Raw genomic sequence first — 20,411 nt, 5'->3', positions numbered from 1 at the left:
TGCCAAGAGGCTCTTGCGTTGCAATGATCCTAAATGATTCCATGCTTCTTCATATTCAATGCGTTGGAAGACATGCTTTTGTATATGACATCCTCATAATGGCATATATATTTCTCTGAGGTGATTCTATGGTACTCATACTTGCTTTCTTGGTTCTAGCATTTTGTTGGTGCCCATACCACCCTTGTGAGGACTTCAACAATCCTATCATAACACGAAGTCTAGAATAAAAAGTGAATAAAATTGGATGAGTAGAATTAGACGAATAACAAATTTGGGCAATCTAGAACGGAAACAACTACGTGGTGCATAAACCATCGTACCCAAGGAACAAGGGAACATGTCAATACAACACCATAATCATCCTCTACTATTGATACAAAGCTTAGTGAAAACATATTGGGATTAGAATAGTGTGAAGCAAAAAAGCAAGTGCATCGCATGTGTGGAAATGGGGAGAATGACAAATTTCATAAAAAAATTTAATAAAAATAAAAATATCTATGTACTTCACAAACATTAGAATACTTAGAGTCAACATCATCATCATTACGTAAAAGTAGTCAAAGAGACAACGAAATTAAAAACCAGCTAAATGAAGCAAGAGGCATAGCATAAGTATGTTATGGGTCCAAAATTACGAATGCCCCAAATAGTAAGGCACAATCAAAAGTGAAGAGGAAGAAAATATACTTTTCAAATTGTCAATAAATTTTCTCTTAACTCAAAACACAAAAATAACTCATGAACCATGACACACACAAACTTATTACATTTTTTTTTTACTTTTATTACGTTTACATGGATACGCTATTGTATAAAACCTCTTATGGTGGAGGATCTCCTTATAGATTGTAGACAATTACTTGATGATTATATAATCAACCCACCTCTTGGACATTTTTTGTTTTCTTAGCTAGAGTTAAAACTTAACGATACATATATTTTCATTATCTGTGGAAGATCGGAGTAATCTAGGGTTTTTTGCTAGTTCCAGGATATGCTGGACAGGATTTGACAAATGAATAACTGATACGATGAAGGCTATTATTGCTACAACTTTAAGACTTGTTGTTACTCACCTTACATACAAAAAGATTTCGGGTAGCATATGTCTCGTTCGTGTCCTTCTAAACAAATGTATCCTTAAATAGTGAAATAAAGTGTTACATGATTACATAAAGGTAATACTACCTTAAACCAAGATTCACAAAATGAACTTTATATTAGCTAGGAAATAAACGTTGTGGTACAAGGTTCCATAATAGGCTTTTCTAAACAAAAGTAATGATGTTCATCACATTCTTTGTCTTTCATTGTAAAGATTTTTCATATTCATTACTTCTTGCCAAGGAAATTTTTGTTAGGTACAAACTCGCATGTAAGATGCAACAATAGAAATGACATTTCACACCTTTTCTTTTTAACACATAGTTGAAACCCACACTTTATCTTGTTAGAAAGTGCTATTTGGATTCCTCCTTGCTCCACATTCATTCCCAATAATGTGTAGGAAGGAAGGAACATTTGTGACTTTGTAGGTGCTTTTGCCATAAATGAAACCCTTCTTGAAATGGATTGGAATTTGGAATAGATTAAGCACCATCGGTTGAGGTAATATACTAATAGGTTGATATTCTATAGAGTTCCTGTCTATATTTTTATATGGTTCACTTTGCTTTTAAGGTAAGAGCTTCTTTTTGTTCTATACATGTTCAAATGCATTTTAGTACCTTGCAAAGAGAAAAAAATTGAGATCTAAGTGGGCACATCATTCAGTGCCCGCAACCAATCACTCTACATCATCTTAAGCCCCTAACTTAGAATTATAGGTTTGCTTCAAAAATTACCCCTAACGGAGAGATGAATTCTCTATATCACATGTTGAGTGCTCTCAAAGTTTTAACTTTATATCAATTACTCAATCCTCACTCTATCGGAGTACTAACCCTTTGGGTATCAAATACCTCTGATAATCATGTTTAGTTAGAACTCATTGATAAACAATTGGTTCCAGACACCACTAAGCTCAATTATATGAGAGGTTTACAAGGGAAGGGTTAAGAGAGGAGCCGGTGGATTCTTTATCCCTCCAAACAAAGGTTGTTTGGGGGGGGGGGGGGGGGGGGGGGTGTAATCTCGCAAGAGGAAGAAACGGTTCTCCCAACCAGAAGAAGATAAAAGCATGAAGCTATTTACAAACTGATTGGGTATAGGATCTAACTAATTTGATAAGTAGTGTGTGAGTGTGTGTGGTGTTGACCTGTCAAGCAGTAGTGAGCATATCGTGAATGTGTGTATTTGTATGTGTGTCTCTCTCAATGATTAGTCACCGTTCAATTAGATGAGCTAGTTAGTTATTCTACAATGAGATGAGAATATAGAGAGTAGTGTAATTAGATCAAAACCTCCTCACCTAGAACTGAATGTGAAATGTGAATCTGGTTAAGATCCAATGTGCTAGTGTTAGATTCCAAAACCTTCAAGATTCTAGAAGATTCCAGAATACATAACAGAGAGGTGTATCGCAGCTCATGATAACTCGTTATGATGATCATCATCATCATGGCGTCAAAGTTATTGCCGTTGTGTATTGCTTTGTGAGTCCAGATTCCTGCATCAGATCACATGCAGAAGAAGAAGAACTTGGTAATGATGATGATGGCCACGATGAAGATGAAGAAGACGATGATGTTAATGTTGACGATTTAAGTACATCTTTCTCCTGTTCTTGTTCTTGTTGGTTCTTCGTCATCTTCTGCTCCAGCTGAATCATCAATGGAGCTGGTTTAGCAATGAAGGTGGGGAAATCCTCTCCTGGCATCACCACTGTGATCCCTCCAACATACTCCTGCAATGAAAAAATGATGGAAAAAAAATCAACAGAAAATTCTTTGTCGAGAGAAATGCAAAACTGGAGGAAGGAGCAGAGAATTCTTCAACAAAAGGAAGAAAAACGATCCCGACTTTCAAAAGAAGAAGTGAGGAGGAGCTGCAAAAATAATCTGAGTTTGAGAGATTGACGCTCACGGAGAAATGAGAATGTGTGATGAAAAACTTTCAGAGGACGGGGAGAGAAAATAAAGCGAAAAACAAAGGTTCAATGAAAGGAGGAAAGTTTTTGAGCTTACATTACACAGAACGGAGCAGAAAACGAAGAAAATTAGCTGAAACTAGTTTGGTAGACAGGAAACGGGGGAATTTATTTCTCGAATCAGAGCGAGGGTAAACTATGGTTGCACAGAAATGAACAGGAAACGAGGAGAAAAATTAGAAACTATTGTTGTTAGGAAACGGGGAATTGTTTATCTGATCAGAAACATGGGAAACAAATTGTACAGGAACAATGCAGTTGACGAAGAAAAGCAACAACAGCTAAATTTTATTACACAGGAAACGACGAATTTGTTTCTCTGATCATTACAAGAGATGCAAAAAGACTTACGCAGAAATGTGAAGATCGGTCTGTTTTGTCACGATCTGAGCTGAGGTTAGATGGAGATGGAGACGATAATGGTGGAGGTGAAGCAGACGAAGAAGAAGCAACAGGTCTCAAGAAACGCTCGAATATGGCCATGAGGAGGAAGAGAGAAATGAGAACAGCAGTAGCCACGAAGCTGAAAGAGAGAGCACTCACAGAAGCAGAAGAAGAAGAAGATGTAGAGAGAGAAGAAGAAGAAGAAGAAGAAGAAGATGAAGAAGAAGAAGAAGAATCATGGTTAGGTAAGCTCTGATCAAGGTAATGCCGATGAATATCATCTGGTTGTGTGACATTCTCTGAAGAATAAGAAGACGATGGAGGAGGAGGTCCTCTCGCCATAGCTGAATTTCAGCTGCTGCTGCTGTTGGTGCTACTGCTACTGCTGCTCTTTCTCTCACTCCGTTTTCTCCACTTTAATCTGTTGTTCTCATGTGCATGTACATATACAATGTCTCCCTCTCTCTCTCAAGCTATACAGTAGCTATGGCGTCCTCGCTTCTACTTTCTGTTGTTTCTTTTGTCAGTGTCTGTACTCTCTCTCTCTCTCTCTCTCTGTGGTCTGTCTGTCTGTGTCTGTCTCTTTCCCTGGAGCTATGGCGTCCTTTCTTCCACTTTCAGTTGTTCTTCTTTTCTTCTTTTTCTCTCTGTCAGCGGATAATCCCTCACGCTCTCTCTCTATCTCTATCTGTAGAGAGAGAGAGGGGGGGCCACATGGCAGCCAATGGAGGAGAAAAAGATGAGGAGAGAGAGGAGGGTGTGTGGAGAGAGAATGAGAGGGAGGGGGTGGTGTGTAGAGAGAGAAAGAGAGAAGGTGTGTGTATGGAGAGAGAGAGAGAGAGGGGGTGTGTGTAGAGAGAGAAAGAGAGAAGGTGTGTGTGTGGAGAGAGAGAGAGAGAGAGAGAATGTGTATGTTTTATGTCAACGCGCATACACTCTCTCTCTACAGAGCGTGGGGGTGTGTGTGTGTGTGTGTGAGAGAGAGAGAACATCAAGGGAATGGATGTCACGTGACCCTTGCGAGATTCTTTATGAAGTGTGTGTGTGTGTGTGTGTGTTAGGGAATGGGATGTCACATGTCTTCATATATGTATGTATATAGATAGATTCTTTGAATGCCCGCCCCTTTCACGTCGGTACATTGCCTTTGCTTTCTCCATACGCCCGACTAGTTCTCGGCACCGGCCGTTCGGCTACATATTAACATCCTGCCAATTTTGTTATCGGAAATCGTTGATCAGCTCTCTTTTGGCTAGCCGCCCGCCTAAACATTCGCCCCCGTGGGGACACTTCTTTCCTCCTAGGATGAACGTTTGATTGCACGAACTAGTTTTGCATGCCTGCCCCCCCCTTCACATTTCATGTTTGGGACTGCTCAGTAGCATGGTTGTCAATGCTCGATACTTATTTTGTCGTTCTCACCTTTCTGATGCACCTCCTTATTCGCCTCGAGAAGAAACCTCATGGTTAGCTTATTGCTCCCTAAGGCTTGTTCTTCTAGCTCCATGTATTAATTCCCATGTAAGTAGTGTTCATTCGTGATAGATATCTTCATCTTCTAGAGCATACATGGACTTTCATTAAAGATGAGTCAAGCAGGGACAATGGCAATATGCTAGAGCATGGGATGGCTTTCACCCAATTATTGCCAAATTTGGCCAAATAATGTCCAAGTGCATGGATATAGTAATTGCATCAAAGTACTTGTGTGGAATGGAAATAGCATTCCAAGTACATACTCACGTATCATCCTATGAGAAAATCATTAAATTTTGAAGCACATCAATGTGGAGTGAATCACTAAATCTCCAAAGCATTACTACGTCAACATGTGGTTACGAGCATGATCATTAAACAATTCTATGTTTTAACACGTGATTAACAAACTATTTCTCCATGTCCAAATTACTTAATCATTCAATATGTGCACATTTGTTAACATAAGGTCACTTGATTAAGCACTGGTTAGGATTAGTTTTCAATCCTACTAACCTACAATGAATTGATAGTGTGTGAATGTAAAGTCATGAAAGCTCGTTGTAAGGTAATATCCTACAGGACAACGAGTTTGAAACTCTTATATGCAATCATAATCAAACTGACACATCATTGTCAATATTGTTGTAACTCAATTCAAGGCTACTTTACAGTTTGGCGCAAACATTTTTATGATGAATTGGGAACATTAGGTTTTGTACCGTATACATAATTTTATTTCCATGTCCCCTTCTTTTTACTCTTCTATACCATTTAATAACTCGTGTATGTTCCATGCTCTCAAGAGCATGGCTTAACTTTCACTTTCAAGTACCCTATATTTACAGACACCATGTCTTTCATCATTATTCTTCGTTGTCTTGCATTCGATATCATCAAATGTGAGTCTACATAAGGATGCCAATAATATATAGCATTTACAACATTTAGGATCTACCATAGGTTTTGATCATAGATCGACCAACTTGTTAGTATCCTTTTCATTGTCATTGTCGAGCCCTTTATAGTCTAAGGGCTTGCTTTCCTAGAGGCATGAGTATATGTCCACAACATTCAATGAACAAGTGACCATGTGATTCATCTTTCATGTCATACTAGTGAGAAAGTTTCATGTCTAGAATACCAACCTAATTGCATGTTGAGTGTCCAAAGAGGAAGAGAGAGGGCTCAATCAATATCAAACCTAGTTGCATAGTCAAGAGGATGACAAAAACATTCATCGTATAGTGAACCTAACTACATGACATAAGAGTGGATTTTTATTTTTATTTTTATTTTTATTTTTTATTTTTTTTGGGGGGGGGGGGTGGGGGGGGGGGGCACTTTATAACACGATCTAGTTACCCAACTTGGGGCCATTAAAAAATAGGTGCACCCTTGAGTTATATTCTTATATGGTTTACGCAATTACCAACAAAATGTGTAAATATAGTGTTTAACAAAGTTAATAACTCATTCAAAATGAAAAGGGATATATATAAAGAATTGGATTCCTTACATGATGACATTTGTTCTTTTCCTAGATTTTCTTGCCCCCTTATTGTACTATATAAAATACGAAAATGACTTGATACGTTTCCGTGTATCACAAACTCAATCATAAGACTTTGGTTATTCGTAAAATTACTTTTAAATGCATGGTCAAAGTTGAGGCTCCTAATCACATGAAATTTTAGAGCCTCTACTTTGACTAAGGATATGTAGGGCAATATTGTCATCAAGGAATCATATGTTATAACTTATTATATACATACAAGCCATACCACGGTTATTTTGTTCGATTGGATTCAATGTGATAAAATTCAATAAAAGCCTATTGTAACTATAAGGTGTGCATGTATTCTAACACATGGCTTACATCTGAAGAGTTCAACACGGGACCACTAACTAACCAACATACATTTCCCTTCATTGATGGTGACATATGCTTTCAGTATTCTTTTGGCACAATCTACAAACGTGTTGTTAACGCAAATACATTGAACATTCTTGTAACAATAGTGTTATGTCCTCTTATAGAGAAATTTGTTGGCCGAATATTTACTTTGAAGTTCTATGAGTCTTGAGGATAACCCGACTTTTGTGTGATAAAGCTCATCCTAAGAGACCTCGAACCATTAGCATTCCTCGACCAATGAAATATTTTCCTCAAAAAGGTACATAGGTTATATGATGTTGGGTTGGCTTCCAACGTGATTGAAGTACAAGGGAGGGAAGTGTCTATGAGCTCCAAAATTAAATTTGTCATTTCATATCAATGAATTAAATTCAGATAGCGATAGGCTCTTGTGGTATGCAATTTGCCGACACGTATCCCTTTCATAACGTTTACAATATTTATTTCGGAATTTTTTTGTTTATTCCTTACCACAAAATTGACGCCCTCCCCACATGTCAATTATGGCACCTATTACTCCTTTTTGGAACGGTAAGAACATTTACTCACGGATTATGAGAGCACAAACGTTAGCAATTTTACTTTAGTTTATCTACTTTATTTATCACCTCTTTTGTGAATGTGTATGAATATATCTTTAGATTGGTGAAAAGAAGGGGGGGGGGGGGATCTTGAATGCCAAACCTCCAAGATTGGGGATGTTTTTCCTCAACAAAGGGTTAGTGAAACTTAATTGCCGGGATAACATATACACATATCTAACCTAGTCAGTTTTTATGTAAGAAGCAATAAAGATACGCTATTAGATTTATGCTTGAGCAAGTATACCAATAGACTGCAAACATATTTATACATTTAGGAGAGCTACATGCAACATGTGTATTTTAATGTGCAAGTTTTGTGGCTCTCTCTGTGATCCACAACATGCACATGTCACATAGAAAAATCATATTGTATTATAACAATAGTCAATTGCATGGACAAAGCCCTTACGACTAAAGTCCAAAAGTGTTGACTCAATAGACAAGAATAAGACTCTAGGGTTATTTTATAGGATTTCCAAATATCATTCTAGAAGTAAGCATTTATTCATGTCTTATTGATCCAATATCTCAGTATGGACCTTTCACACCAGTCTTGACACTTGTTGAGACGTATAAGAATATAACTCTAGGATAGTGGTTGGGGATCACATTGAATAAGAGATGGAGACAATGACAAAGCAAAAATTAAAGACATACATGAGTTAGAGATGGTGATAAACGTAGAGACTATATCAAATACATAAAATAGTCGTCATATTAATGTAGACTAGGGTAAAGGGTTAGGTTAGTGACAACCAAGATAAAATAAATATGGACCAATAACATTAATCTCAACCCTTATCAACACGCAAATGAAATAACATATCCTTTTAACTTTATCAACCAACGTGAGTATACTACATGTCATTGACACACATTTATGTGGTACAAGAATGTACATTGTACTTGGCTTGAGACATTTATTAAGTTTCCATACATTTTGTATGTGTTAGAGTGGAGATAATATATAAGAGACGAGATAGTATAGAATAGAATAAATTTTTATCTTCCACGAGGAGGCCAAATTTAATACTTGCTCAAATGTGCCCACACATCTTGGTGGGGATTTAGTATGACACTTTAACTAGGCATCATATGTCTCGCAAATTACATAATACATTGTACTATGCATACACTGCATATCTTTATACTACATTAACAATGCCATTATGCTACCTCAACACATAACTACTAACATGAGTGACTTCAAAGAAGTGTTAAGGTTAAGCAAGAGCCAAGGCTCATGGGAGTAATAAGAAGTCTAAATGCATAACATATGTTCCACCTATTTGTCGATGAGACTTTAATACCAAGACACCTTATTTTTTGATGTTTTGCTTGTATTGCCTTTATTGCCACAATTTTTGTCCACATTAACTAATAGCCCCTAGAATTGGTAGAATGTTTCCAATACATCAAGTAAGTCTTGCATATCATCCAAAGTATATGAGAATAAAAGAACAACATTTGCATATCAGTGTATAAAAATAAGTTATTGCATGAGTTTTGAACCATCTTATCCTTCTTCTTTTGCAACTTTGTTTATTATTCCTTAAAGTATATTGATCCATAGACCAAAGGGTGTCGGGATGAATGGACAACCTTGTTTGACTTCATGTTGCTCTAGAAGTACTTGGAGAAACCACTATCCATTTTCAATTGGCAATTAACTTGCTCATGTCCAGATTCGAACTCTTGACATGACCATATTATAATCGAGTGTTATGTGTTAACCACACATCTAGCATATAATCATGTATATACTTCCTCATTGTAGGTTTTAGCTAGCGTCATGTGCATAATTCCTCCCTTGTATTATTTACACTTTGCACATGTATGCGTACCTACTACCTACATGCTCTATTGTATCACATGCGTGCAACAGGTATGCATGCTACTTAGTATAAATAGTTGAGTTCACCTTGAAGGAATTCAAGGTGAACAATGCCAGTCATGGACATATCAATCTAGTATTCTAGTTTCGCCCATCTTCTCTCCTTAATCTTCATCTCTATCTTTATGCTCTTGTGTCATTCCGTCATCGCTCCGTCGTAGCCTCATCATCCGTGCTCTGTCTTAGTCCGCACTTGGTGTGTCTGTGACAACTCATACAATTGTGACACAACTGTTTTATACTCTAATGTTATTCTGATCTCTATCATCTTTTCCAAACCTCACTCCTGGTTAGTGTCAAAGGCTTTCTTGAAGTTCACAAAATAACAATATACCATTTTCCCTTGAAGTTGACTTTATTCCATAATTACTCTTAGTGTAACCAAATTACCAACAATGAAATGTTTTGGTCTCAAGCCTACTTGACCAAGTGCTTGTTTGTTATGTTTTTGAGCTCATGAGCTAATTTTTTGTTCCATTATAATGCTATGCAAGTCAACCATAATTGAGTTAACCATGACAAATCAGTAGTTGGATACTGTTGAGAATCAAACTCAACTTCCCTAATGTGGGAACACACCCTAGTGTGTGAACACCCCACCACCTAGTATAGTAACTAGTCTATCCTAGAATCTTATAGCTCTATGACACATAATCAGTGTAGTTAAGACTCCACCTCTCTTTAGTTAAGTGGCGATTGTAGAAAGAGAATAGTGGGAAGGTGACTATATAAGTGCTCTCTCACCTCCCTTGTAATTGTTGTTGGTTATTCTTGTTAGGAAACAGGTCCCTCCGGATGGGAAGTGAGAAGAACAGTGTTGATGAGCAACTCGGCTGAGTTCGAATCCGGATGTGGAGTACCCAACAACGGAAGACCCGGTGAGAACCGAATGACAAGTACCCGGCAAGGAAGACCCGATGAGAACCGGATGTTGGAGGCTCGGTGAGAACCTCTCATCGGATGGAAGGGACATATATGTAAATATGTTCCAGAGAGCCCACTGGGGCTATATTTGTAAATAGCCCGAAAGTCATATTAGTATAAATATGACCTAGGGCAAACTTAATATATATGATGCAGAGTTGGTTGTGTTATTATCGTTGGTGGCGATAATTCAGAGTGGAACTGTGTACAGAGAAGAGAGAGAGAGAGAGAGAGAGAGAGAAGAAGAGGTTGTTGCCTTTGTTGTAACCGCCTGGTGGCGAAGAGAGGGAGCAGGAGGTCGTTGCCTTTGTGCCCCATTGTTGTAATCTCGATATAGTAATATTTTGCAGTCTGAGAGCTGCTGTGGTTTTTCCCAGATTTGGGTTTTCCACGTTAACATCCAGTGCACTCTCTTTCTTTACGGTTTCGTGTGTAGATACATCTCTCCACATCCCTGTTTTCTGTGATTGATCCGACGTCTCGGTTGGGGCCGTGCATAGTGCAGCGGAGCGTATTCCTATTAATTCTTGTATTCAACTCCTTGTTAACACAGTTTTTACTTGCCTTTTCTATATACGTCGAGCTCTATCTATTTCTCTCATTCTCTCTCACACACATATCACTTCTGTTGCACACAATCACTCTCGATTATTTACAAATAACAAACTTTTATTTCCTCTATACAAATTGGTTTAATCCAATTCATGAGCAAATCTTTCCCAAAACCTTGGTTGATAGCTTAATCCATGATAGTTTGGTTTCCAATCTGGAAACCGTATCCAAGCTTGCCGGGCATGTTATGGCTTTACCTCGGACTTGAGAAACTTAGGGAACTGAAACATCATTGTAGGTAAAGGAAAGGAAATCAACTGAGACTCCGTTAGTAGCGGCAAGCTACTGATTGATGAGTTTATGCTCTTGTCCATTTCAAGATCTCACTTTGGCACTAAAGTTGCATCTACTACTTTGTCGTTAGACATAGAAGTAAGTGATATTCATCCTCCACTAGGTTTTCATTGCATTTCTTGATACTTGGTGATGATACCATGATACTACCTCAACATTTGACTTGTGTGAGCCAGTTTGAAGAATGTTAAGGCTACTCGAGAGCCAAGGCTCATGGGCGTAGTCATATGTGGTTGGATAAGTGGAGGTGATGTTGTGAATCCTAGAGAGAGTTAACTTAGTCTTGGTAGTCTCGACCCTCGTGGGATCCAAATTCCATTATAAGTGAATTATACTGGTGTTTTTTTCTTTTGTAATGAATGTTATTATTTGTGTGTGTGTGTGTGTGTGTGTGTGTGAGAGAGAGAGAGAGAGAGAGAGAGAGCCCAAATGAATGTAACTCAGTTGGTAAGGTTGCCCAATGGAGACAAGGTGGTCATGGGTTCAACCCATACATTCCATAGTGGCATCTAGAGAATTAAGAGTATATGAAGTATGTAATAGAGGGGTGAGGAAATTGGGTCTCGAACCCATGATGCAGTGCTTGTAGTGTCAACAACTTATCACTAGGGTAAGGTAATTACGAGAGCGAGCGAGCTCAGTTGGTAAGGTTGCCCAATGGAGACCAGGTGGTCATGGGTTCAACCCTTACATTCCACAATGGCATCTAGAGAATTAAGAGTATATGAAGTATATAATAGAGAGGTTGAGGAGATTGGGTTTTGAACCCACGATGCAGTGCTTGTAGTGTCAACAACTTACCACTAGGGTAAGGTAATTACAAGAAAGAGAGAGAGAGCGAACGAGCTCAGTTGGTAAGGTTGCCCAATGGAGACCAGGTGGTCATGGGTTGAACCCCTACATTCCACAGTGGCATCTAGTGAAATAAGCGTGTATATGAAGTATATAATAGAGAGTTTGAGGAGATTGGGTTTCGAACCCGCGATGCAGTGCTTGAGAGAGAGAGTACATAATTTACCAAGAAAATGTATTAAGTGGAATGGGGAAGGATTATATAGTCACGTGATTTTATACTAGAGAGAATACTAGATTTTATATACAATTTGTATGGCACAAGTACACAATGGGAAGTTAGGATTAAGAAACAATCTAATAATGATGAAAGTGTGATTGAGGTGTCCATTTCAATCCATGGAAAGGCATCTCCCATTTATTAAAGCAATGGTGGACCAAGGAGTGTGTGTTGAGCTTATTACCTCCCAGTGCCCACAACAAGCCGTGTTTAAAGGAAAACCTATAGTTTGCACGTACATTAGGTTAATGGAGGACTCGTGCAAAAATGTGAAATGTATTTCTATCCATGTTACAATTATTAGGTTTGAACAACCCAAAGTGTCCAAATCTCATAGTTTATTATTTAACAATATTCAATGCCATTAGTGGAAAGTATAAATGTTATATGCCTCCACCATCAAGTGATTTATATGCTAGTAAAAAGTCTGATTCATGACACATATCCATAAAAAGTCTATATGGGCAAGTGCAAACATTGTATATGTATATATGTTCTAGTGTCAACATGCGTTAAAGTATTTTCAACGAACATTTTGCTACATTACAACTTAGCAATCTAGTTATCTAGTACTAAAAGCTGCCATGTTTCATTGGTTTGCAAGTGAATCCTCCCCCATTCCTTTTGCCCATCAATTGATGTGCAAATGACCATGATATCCTAACCTTGACAATAGCGGCTTTTGATATGTTTCCTTCTTGTGTCTCTTACTATGATTGGGTTTTCGAAAATGTAGGATTGCTACTTTTTTATGATGTAATGCATCTAATAGTATTATTTAACCAACATTATATGGCAAATCCACTTAAAATCTAGCTTTACTTAAGGAAACTTCACACTAGGATATGGGGGAGGGTAAGTTGGACATGATTCAATGCAAAAGAAGTGGGAACATTTAACTACATATTTAGCATATGTTATTTGTTATTCTGACATTATCTTGTTCCCCACATCAAGCACATATGGCAAAATATATATTATTTGGTTTCAACTTTTTTTATTTCATGGCAAAATACAAAAACACCATAGAATGTTTTCTCCAACTTCACACACTTGTGCAAATTCTAACTTTACCTTGATTGCCTGGCAATTGCCTGTCTCCTAAGGAGCTTACATTGTAACATTGAATCCAAGTTCAATCATGGCAATGGACTAGGTCTTGTCTCATAGATTGGCATCGATTTTCCATGGATGTTAATAGGTATTTATTTGTGTGTGTCTAGGCATTTATCAATAGAGCCCTATATGAACAAGACTTTTTGCGACACGGATGTATCATGACATCGGAGGTTCATTGTTGACACATTATGCTAGATATGTTGTAACTTGTACCTAACTATGAAACAATATTCTTCGTTGAACAGGGAAATTGCATGCACCAATACATGTTAGAGCCCATCCCGTTGTCTCCCATCCATAATATTGGGGCATGTCTTATGAGACTAGTCAACTATATATATTTTGCCCTAAACAAGTTCAAGTGCTCACAATCTTGATTACATTCAAATATACTTTCATATTCAACCCAGCGCAATTCTTGAATGAATTTCTTTCATATTCATAGTGTGCACCCTCAATTGCAACATTCATGAGTAAAGTTCTTGAGCATCAAGGGGGGCTACTCCCTTTCAAATACACAAGGACTCCTTTCCCAACCACGATTCTCCCTTTCAATTGCAACATTCATTTATGAAATTCTTGAGCATCAAGAGTCTAGACCCCCGCCTATATCACCTTCTTCTCACTTTATGTTGTTATGCCTCTACTTCACCACATGGTTGGATCCTTTCCTTGCTTTCACACCCCCTTGGTAAATTTATTGCTTCTAAGGCTTGTTTCACCAGCTCCATGTATTCATTTGGACACCTAGTGTTCATTGATGGATGAGCCAAGTGGTGACTATGGTGATATGCCAAAGCATGGGTTGGCTTTCAACCAATTCCAGCCAATTTCGGCCAAATAATGCCCAAGTGCTTACATGTATAGAAACAATAGTTATGTCCAAGTGCTTACATGTACAGAAACAATAGTTATGTCCAAGTGCTTATGTGGAATGAAAATAGTATTTCAAGTACCTACATATCATCCTATGAGTGAATCATTAAAACCTCCAAAGCATTAATGAGTCATCATGTGGATTGATCATTCATTATGAGACCTCGTAATAAAAAAACTAATCTATGTGCTAAGGACCTCTCCTTTATTAAAGATGTGAGAACAAATTCGGAGTGATTGAAGGATGTCAATCTCAAGTTAGGGTATCAATAATTCAATGCACATGTAGTTGGACATTGAATTCATAGTTTCATGTGCAATGCTTGGATCAATGAAGAATGCAAGGTTCATCTAAAAAAATTCAAGCTCACAAAAGATAAAAACGAAAAGGCCATAATATTGCATCAATATCTAAGAATGGTGAGTAGAAAGAAGAGGCAGTATTATCAAATGAAAGAAAGAAAGAAAACGCAAATGTTTAAACTCCAACCAAAGGTAACATGGAGACAACCCTACTTGGGAAAGAGTCACATTCAAGATGGTATGTTTATTTGATCCCATAGGTGAATTTTTGGCCTCCTCATGGACAATAAAAAATCTAGATTCTATTCTCTCTTTCTCCTCTTACACATACATCCACAAATTACAATATGCACACATCTTAATCTCTTTGTTGTATCACAATTATATTCTCAAATTCTTTAATGACATAACACGTGAATCAATCCTTTATATAATATATTGATAAGCCTTTCATGTATATAACACATTGATAAGGCTTTCATGCATATAATGCATTTTGTTAACCCAAGCAAGTACTTTCAAGTTGCATTATTCTAAAGAACAATAAGTGATCAATTGGTTTGTTCTTTATAGACTTCATTGATATGTCTTTTCTTTATGTAATCCATTGATCAATCTTTCCTTCCTATTACACGTTGATGTCTTTTCTTAAGGTAGCACATTGTCCTACCAAACACAAAAATTTAAAACTTGTATTGTGTTGAGGTGCACAATTACTCAATGATCAAATTCTCTTCATATAACATAATGATAAGTCTTTCTTGGTAATAACATATTGCATAGTCCTTTATATAACACACTGATTAGTTGTTCCACTACATGACACATTGCATTCACCAAAACCAAGGATTTTGAACTTGCATTTTGTTTAAGTACATCATAAGCCATTGACCAGTCTTTCTTTTATGTTAAATATTGTGTGCACCAAATTTAAGGATTTTTAACTTATACTTGGCCAGAACACATAATTCTAATCGATTATTGTATTCCCTTTCAGATACAAAGCCCTTTATAACATTGATGGTCACTAATTGCATGTATGTGTTGCGCTTAATTTTTCAGCTGAGTATTTTTCCAGCTATATTAATTTCCATATTTGGAGTTTGGTTGTTTCTTTCTTGATCATTGAGTATAAACTCATGACATTTATCATTGACATAGATATCTAGATGACAAGGAATCATATTTACCAGAGATGCATTTGTTAAAAAATAATGTTTTAACATATTATTTTGATGGTGTACACCAATTGATGTCAACTCCCAAAGATGGACTATCAGTGGCCTGGATATAATTGATGACAATTAATCAAGCATGAAGAGAATGCAAAGGAATTGAGGTATAAGAGAACCAAAACAAAGGGAAGATTGTAGCTTCTTACACGTTCTTCCAGATGCATATGTTTCTTATGACCTAGACAATGCATGTAGTGACATACAGATGCCAAATTGGACAACAATTATGGTAAAATGCCAATATCCGCACTGAATAATCAAAAACAAACCCTACAACTGTAGTTTAAGCCTTTCATTGGGATAAATCAAATCAGGACTTTTTATCCAAGGATTTAAGCTTAGGAGCTCTTGCCACCTGTGCTTACCGGTCCTCCTTGCAATTCCAGACAGTGTATCACCTTTCTTGACTTCATACATAGAAGTCTCTCTACAATGCCAAAAGAAGCACTTTATATCAAACACTTCGCTTTTAGATAAAAAGAACATTTTATTGGTTTCTATAAAAGCAAACCTGGTTTTTATTGAAAGAAATGCTCCAACCAGTATCCCAACCAGGGCAACTCCACTAGCCATTAAAGGCAAAAACAGCCTCCCCTTTTTGGTGACCTTTCCATCAGTATTTCCTAAGCCTGGTGAAGTTATGCTCTTCAAAAAGGAGAGCAAGGAAAACAAAAATGATGAATCAAATTGCACCTTGGAATATCAAATGATATATAGTAAATCATTAGTCTAGATTACCATTTCTGATAAGTGGCTTTGTGCATTATCATCTTTGCTTGCACTTGTCGTGGATGTGAGATAGAAAGACTGATTATCCACTGTTTCACTTGACAAAATACCTTCATTTGAAATAGTCTCTATGGAGTTGCACTCTTTTTTAACATTTATAGCCTCAGTTTTGTTCACTAAAGACAAGCTTTCAATGGAACCCTTTTCATCATCAGAGGGGACTAAACTTCTATCATCTTCCTCAACAGGGGGTGTTTCGGGAATGATCAAGCTGTCATTGTTCCTTGTCGCTGTTAATGTATCACGATCATCATCATTGTCTTCATTAAACAGATCAGAGTTCTTTTTCTCATCTTCCAGACACTCTGAAGAAGAAGTCTCATCTTGCCCAAAGGGTCTTTTAAACTTTAAGGGGCTGAGCTTTACCTGCTGAAGCATTTCAGTATAGGAATGAATTTTATAATACATCTCTGTAGCATGCATCATCTATAATAAATCTTTCCAAAAGCACCATATATGCAAACCTGCATATTAACGAATGCAAAAAACCTCAGAATGAAATAATCATATCATCAACTCCTAATGACCAACCTTATCTGGTGTATTCTCGGCATTTGTTGGGCCAGCAGGACTACTGGCAGCACTAAGTGAGCCACGAATGCCACCAACAAACTCTTTTGGCATTGTGACTGGTGTGTGTGAAATCAAATCAAAATCCGGTAACTATTCCAAATTCCGAAGAGCTAGATTTCAGTTCCATCTAAATTATGATCAAATAAAATATAGCCTTCATAGTAAACACTTACATCCAAAGCTTTGATCCGGGCTTTTTTTGAAAGAGCTCGAATACATAAGCACACTTTCCGTATGTCTTTCTTTTCAACAACATCAGGTGGAGAAAAGAGATCCACGCCAGCCAAACCAAGTTTTTGGCATAACTGCAACAATGTTTTTCAGAAGGCTTAAAATCATATAAAAAATGTAGATCATTTAAGGGGTCATGAGTCACTATACGAAGGTAAGGACCTTACCTTTATAAAAGAGTCTACATTAGAATATGGAAGGTACTTGCCACTGTGCTTAGGTTCAAGAAGATGGGCCTTGGGAGACATGGGTTCCCCTTCAGAATATTTAGGCAACGCATTCCGAATTTTAGCCGAGACTCTATCCCTGTATCAAATGACAAAACATAAATTTCTGGTTTCATTACACTGAGTGAATTAAATGGGGAAAAGTGTATGCATTCATTGAAGTTATAGAAAGAAGGCCATAAAAAACTGTCCAAAGAAAATGAATTTGAGTTGATAACCGTCATATTTGGTTCTACTCTCTACAGGATTCTCCTTCAAATATATGCCATGGTGTCTGTCTCTTTAGTAAGTGGGCAAGGTTAGGTGGAATGGCTCAGAGTCATCCATCCATAGTCCCAAGCTTTGCATATACTTCTAACTCTCCAAAAACTCTTCAATTTCAATCTTTATTCGAGTTACTTTCTTTAATTTGTTGCTTCTTGAAGAGGTGCTCCATAGAAACCTGTAGTCACCGTTGACATTAAATGGAAAATTGAACCACCACCTGTATATAGCTCACCTAATCCGGGCCTTCTACAACACTAATCGCCATTTGCTGGACAGAGGATAATTATGCACCATATCAGCATCAATGAGAAAACCTAATTCGATGGACACGAAGTTGCTAACCCAAGTTTTCTCACAGTAGATGTTCCAGCATCAATGGAGGAATTGAGAATGCCTCGCCAGCAGGACAAGAAGTTGTCCACCCACTTTTCTCGCAGTCAATGATTCTGCACCAGCATCAATGGAATGCATGCCTATTCATGTTTGCATTGTGATTCATGGCCAATGACTTGTTGTCACAACAGCATCAACAGAAGAATCAAGCAAGTAGACCTATGCACGGCTGCATTGTGATTTATTGCCAATAAATCTGCACCACATCAGAATCCATGGAGGCATCGAAGGAGCATGTGTGTTGCATTGCATTTCATGCACTAAGGATTTTGGTCATAGCATCATCAATGTGGCTGCTTAACTTCCCAGTTTTTTGCGACCAATTATTTTGTAACAACATCAGCATCAAAGGAGGCATGAGTACACATGCCTTCTATGTCATCACAGTTGGATTGTGAATTGTGGGCCAATTGTTTTGTGCCAGCGTAAATTTCTGTCTGAATGTTCATTCTGAACTAGGCCTGAAGTATATTAGAAACAAATAGAACAAGACATAATTGAAAATGCCATTATTGTATCCAATACTAAACTATGTGCCTTCTCCAAGAACAAACATTATGTTGACGATCAAAGATTAAATAAGCATTTTTTCGAGAAAAAAAAAGGTTTATATTGCTGTAATATAAATTTAATATATATCCTTATGATTTTCTGTCATCTATCTAACTTACAAGATTTCACCATTTACTAGAAGTTCTGCGAGACTTGTTTCACCATCAAACCTCTCATCCAACACAGTCTCTAGCCATATCCTTGCATGTTTCTGTAATAATAATAATAATAATAAACGAAACAAAATATGTTAAAAAACTTCATAAAGTAATCGATATCCCTCTCTGTACATTCAGCACTGATCTGGAAACACGCCCAAGTCTGAGAGGGATTGTATATCGTACGGCGAAGAGAAGAGATATTATATTGTACGGGGAATTAATTTTAAGCTTTAAAGACAGAAATATATATGTGTGTGTGTGTGTGTGTATTATATACATACTTTGAGGGCTTCTCCATCCATTTCTCTGAAATGGACATCTGCAAGTTGAGAGCTTTGACGGATCATACTCAACGGAAGAAAGAAAAAGCAGAAGAATGAAGAATGAAGAATGAAGAATGAAAAAGAATGAAGAAACAGAGAAACAGGGGAGGGGGAGCAGATGACGAGGTTGGATTCGAACGGATGAGGTTCTCTTCTCATTTCAGAGAGAGAGAGAGAGAGCGAGGAAGAAGCATTTGTGTCCAAATTACAAAACTAGCCCCCACCCATTCCTCCCAGTTTTCCCCAAATTCGGAGACTACCCCTCACCTCCTATTTCATTATGTATTCTCTCACCTGGACAAGCTAAAAAAATATCTTGACTTATCTATTTGTCTACTCTCCTTCTCATTCTAATCGTTGCTCCTCTGGTGAAGCCCATCAAGCCTCCGCTTCCCCCCCCAGCTGACATTTCCTCTCTCGGATCTCTACATCTCGTATCCAACACTTGCTCGAATGATCTGTCAGCTCGATATCTTGTCTTCCAGGCTTTGGTGCTTTGTCATTATTTGCCACTCACATTCCACTTTGAAATTGCCACAGCTTTGGCATTCATTGCTTGAAACCATTGATGACTAGGTTGTTTAAGTGTGACGTCACTTCTTCTCATTAAGAAACTCAAGGATGGAGTTTTTGTGTAGCAAAAATAGATTAAATAGAGCATGTGTATGACATGTGTTAATATGTGAAGGGGGGTGTGGTGTGAGTGGGGGGAGAGAGAATATATCAAATGCAATCATTTGTATCAACGAAACGATGGAGGATTAGAATGGCAAGGATTCTACATGGTCAAATGATTATCGACAACTAGGTACAAGAAGAAGACGATTGGTTTGTGTGTGTGTGCACACATGGAACTTAATATTAGTTTAGCATGATAGGAGAGTGGTTAGATATATTAAGTATCCACATCATTCAATGCAAAGTCAAGTCCCACACATACACATGTGCCCTAGCAATGTGCATTTTCATACAATGTGTGGTTGAGCTCGTCATTTCAACCCACCCCTTCAAGATCACTTGTACCATACCTCCAAGAGGACAATGAGTTTGGTTTGCTTCACTTCCTCTCATGTTTGTGCATATGAAGACAGAGATAGGGTGTCGTTGAAT

The 20,411-nt window shown here is 37.6% G+C and overlaps 2 protein-coding genes across 6 annotated transcripts; both read right to left on the bottom strand.

Moving 5' to 3' along the window:
• Positions 1 to 2,011: 2,011 nt before the first annotated feature.
• LOC147861557 (uncharacterized) lies at positions 2,012 to 3,874 on the bottom strand. Its single transcript, XM_087322018.1, has 2 exons — positions 3,446 to 3,874; positions 2,012 to 2,851 (listed from the first exon to the last, which is right to left on the bottom strand). The coding sequence occupies exons 1-2, from the start codon at positions 3,818 to 3,820 to the stop codon at positions 2,564 to 2,566; spliced, it is 663 nt and encodes a 220-aa protein (XP_087178144.1). The 5' UTR covers positions 3,821 to 3,874; the 3' UTR covers positions 2,012 to 2,563.
• Positions 3,875 to 15,750: 11,876 nt separating this feature from the next.
• Positions 15,751 to 19,461, bottom strand: LOC147861556 (uncharacterized). Of its 5 annotated transcripts, none has more exons than XM_087322722.1 (9): positions 19,260 to 19,461; positions 18,937 to 19,028; positions 17,546 to 17,684; positions 17,321 to 17,452; positions 17,106 to 17,237; positions 16,702 to 16,943; positions 16,524 to 16,596; positions 16,297 to 16,430; positions 15,751 to 16,212 (listed from the first exon to the last, which is right to left on the bottom strand). In XM_087322722.1, exons 1-9 carry the CDS (start codon positions 19,458 to 19,460, stop codon positions 16,056 to 16,058), a joined length of 1,302 nt encoding a protein of 433 aa, XP_087178848.1. In that variant the 5' UTR covers position 19,461; the 3' UTR covers positions 15,751 to 16,055. The 5 variants fall into 5 exon arrangements, with proteins under 5 accessions (XP_087178848.1, XP_087178850.1, XP_087178845.1 ...); XM_087322724.1 differs by lacking the exons at positions 18,937 to 19,028; positions 19,260 to 19,461 and adding exons at positions 18,105 to 18,140; positions 18,229 to 18,345; positions 18,425 to 18,653 and having other exon boundaries at positions 16,524 to 16,943; XM_087322719.1 differs by having other exon boundaries at positions 16,524 to 16,943; positions 19,260 to 19,459.
• Between the last annotated feature and the right edge of the window lie 950 nt (positions 19,462 to 20,411).

Source organism: Azolla caroliniana, unplaced genomic scaffold (assembly GCF_043228905.1).
Source record: "Azolla caroliniana isolate FFs.n. ecotype wild unplaced genomic scaffold, voAzoCaro1.0.p SCAF_7, whole genome shotgun sequence".
NCBI classification, from domain to species: Eukaryota; Viridiplantae; Streptophyta; class Polypodiopsida; order Salviniales; family Salviniaceae; genus Azolla; species Azolla caroliniana.
This window is presented reverse-complemented; position numbering and strand designations above follow the sequence as displayed.

Coding starts and splice junctions, on each gene's coding strand:
- LOC147861557 (XM_087322018.1), bottom strand. CDS start 3,820: ATGGCGAGAGGACCTCCTCCTCCATCGTCTTCTTATTCTTCAGAGAAT. Junction 2,852..3,445: donor ACCGATCTTCACATTTCTGC/GTAAGTCTTTTT, acceptor TTTTCATTGCAG/GAGTATGTTGGAGGGATCAC.
- LOC147861556 (XM_087322722.1), bottom strand. CDS start 19,460: ATGAGAAGAGAACCTCATCCGTTCGAATCCAACCTCGTCATCTGCTCC. Junction 17,238..17,320: donor CCCGGATCAAAGCTTTGGAT/GTAAGTGTTTAC, acceptor AATTTGGAATAG/TTACCGGATTTTGATTTGAT. Junction 16,213..16,296: donor TTTCTTTCAATAAAAACCAG/GTTTGCTTTTAT, acceptor TTGGCATTGTAG/AGAGACTTCTATGTATGAAG.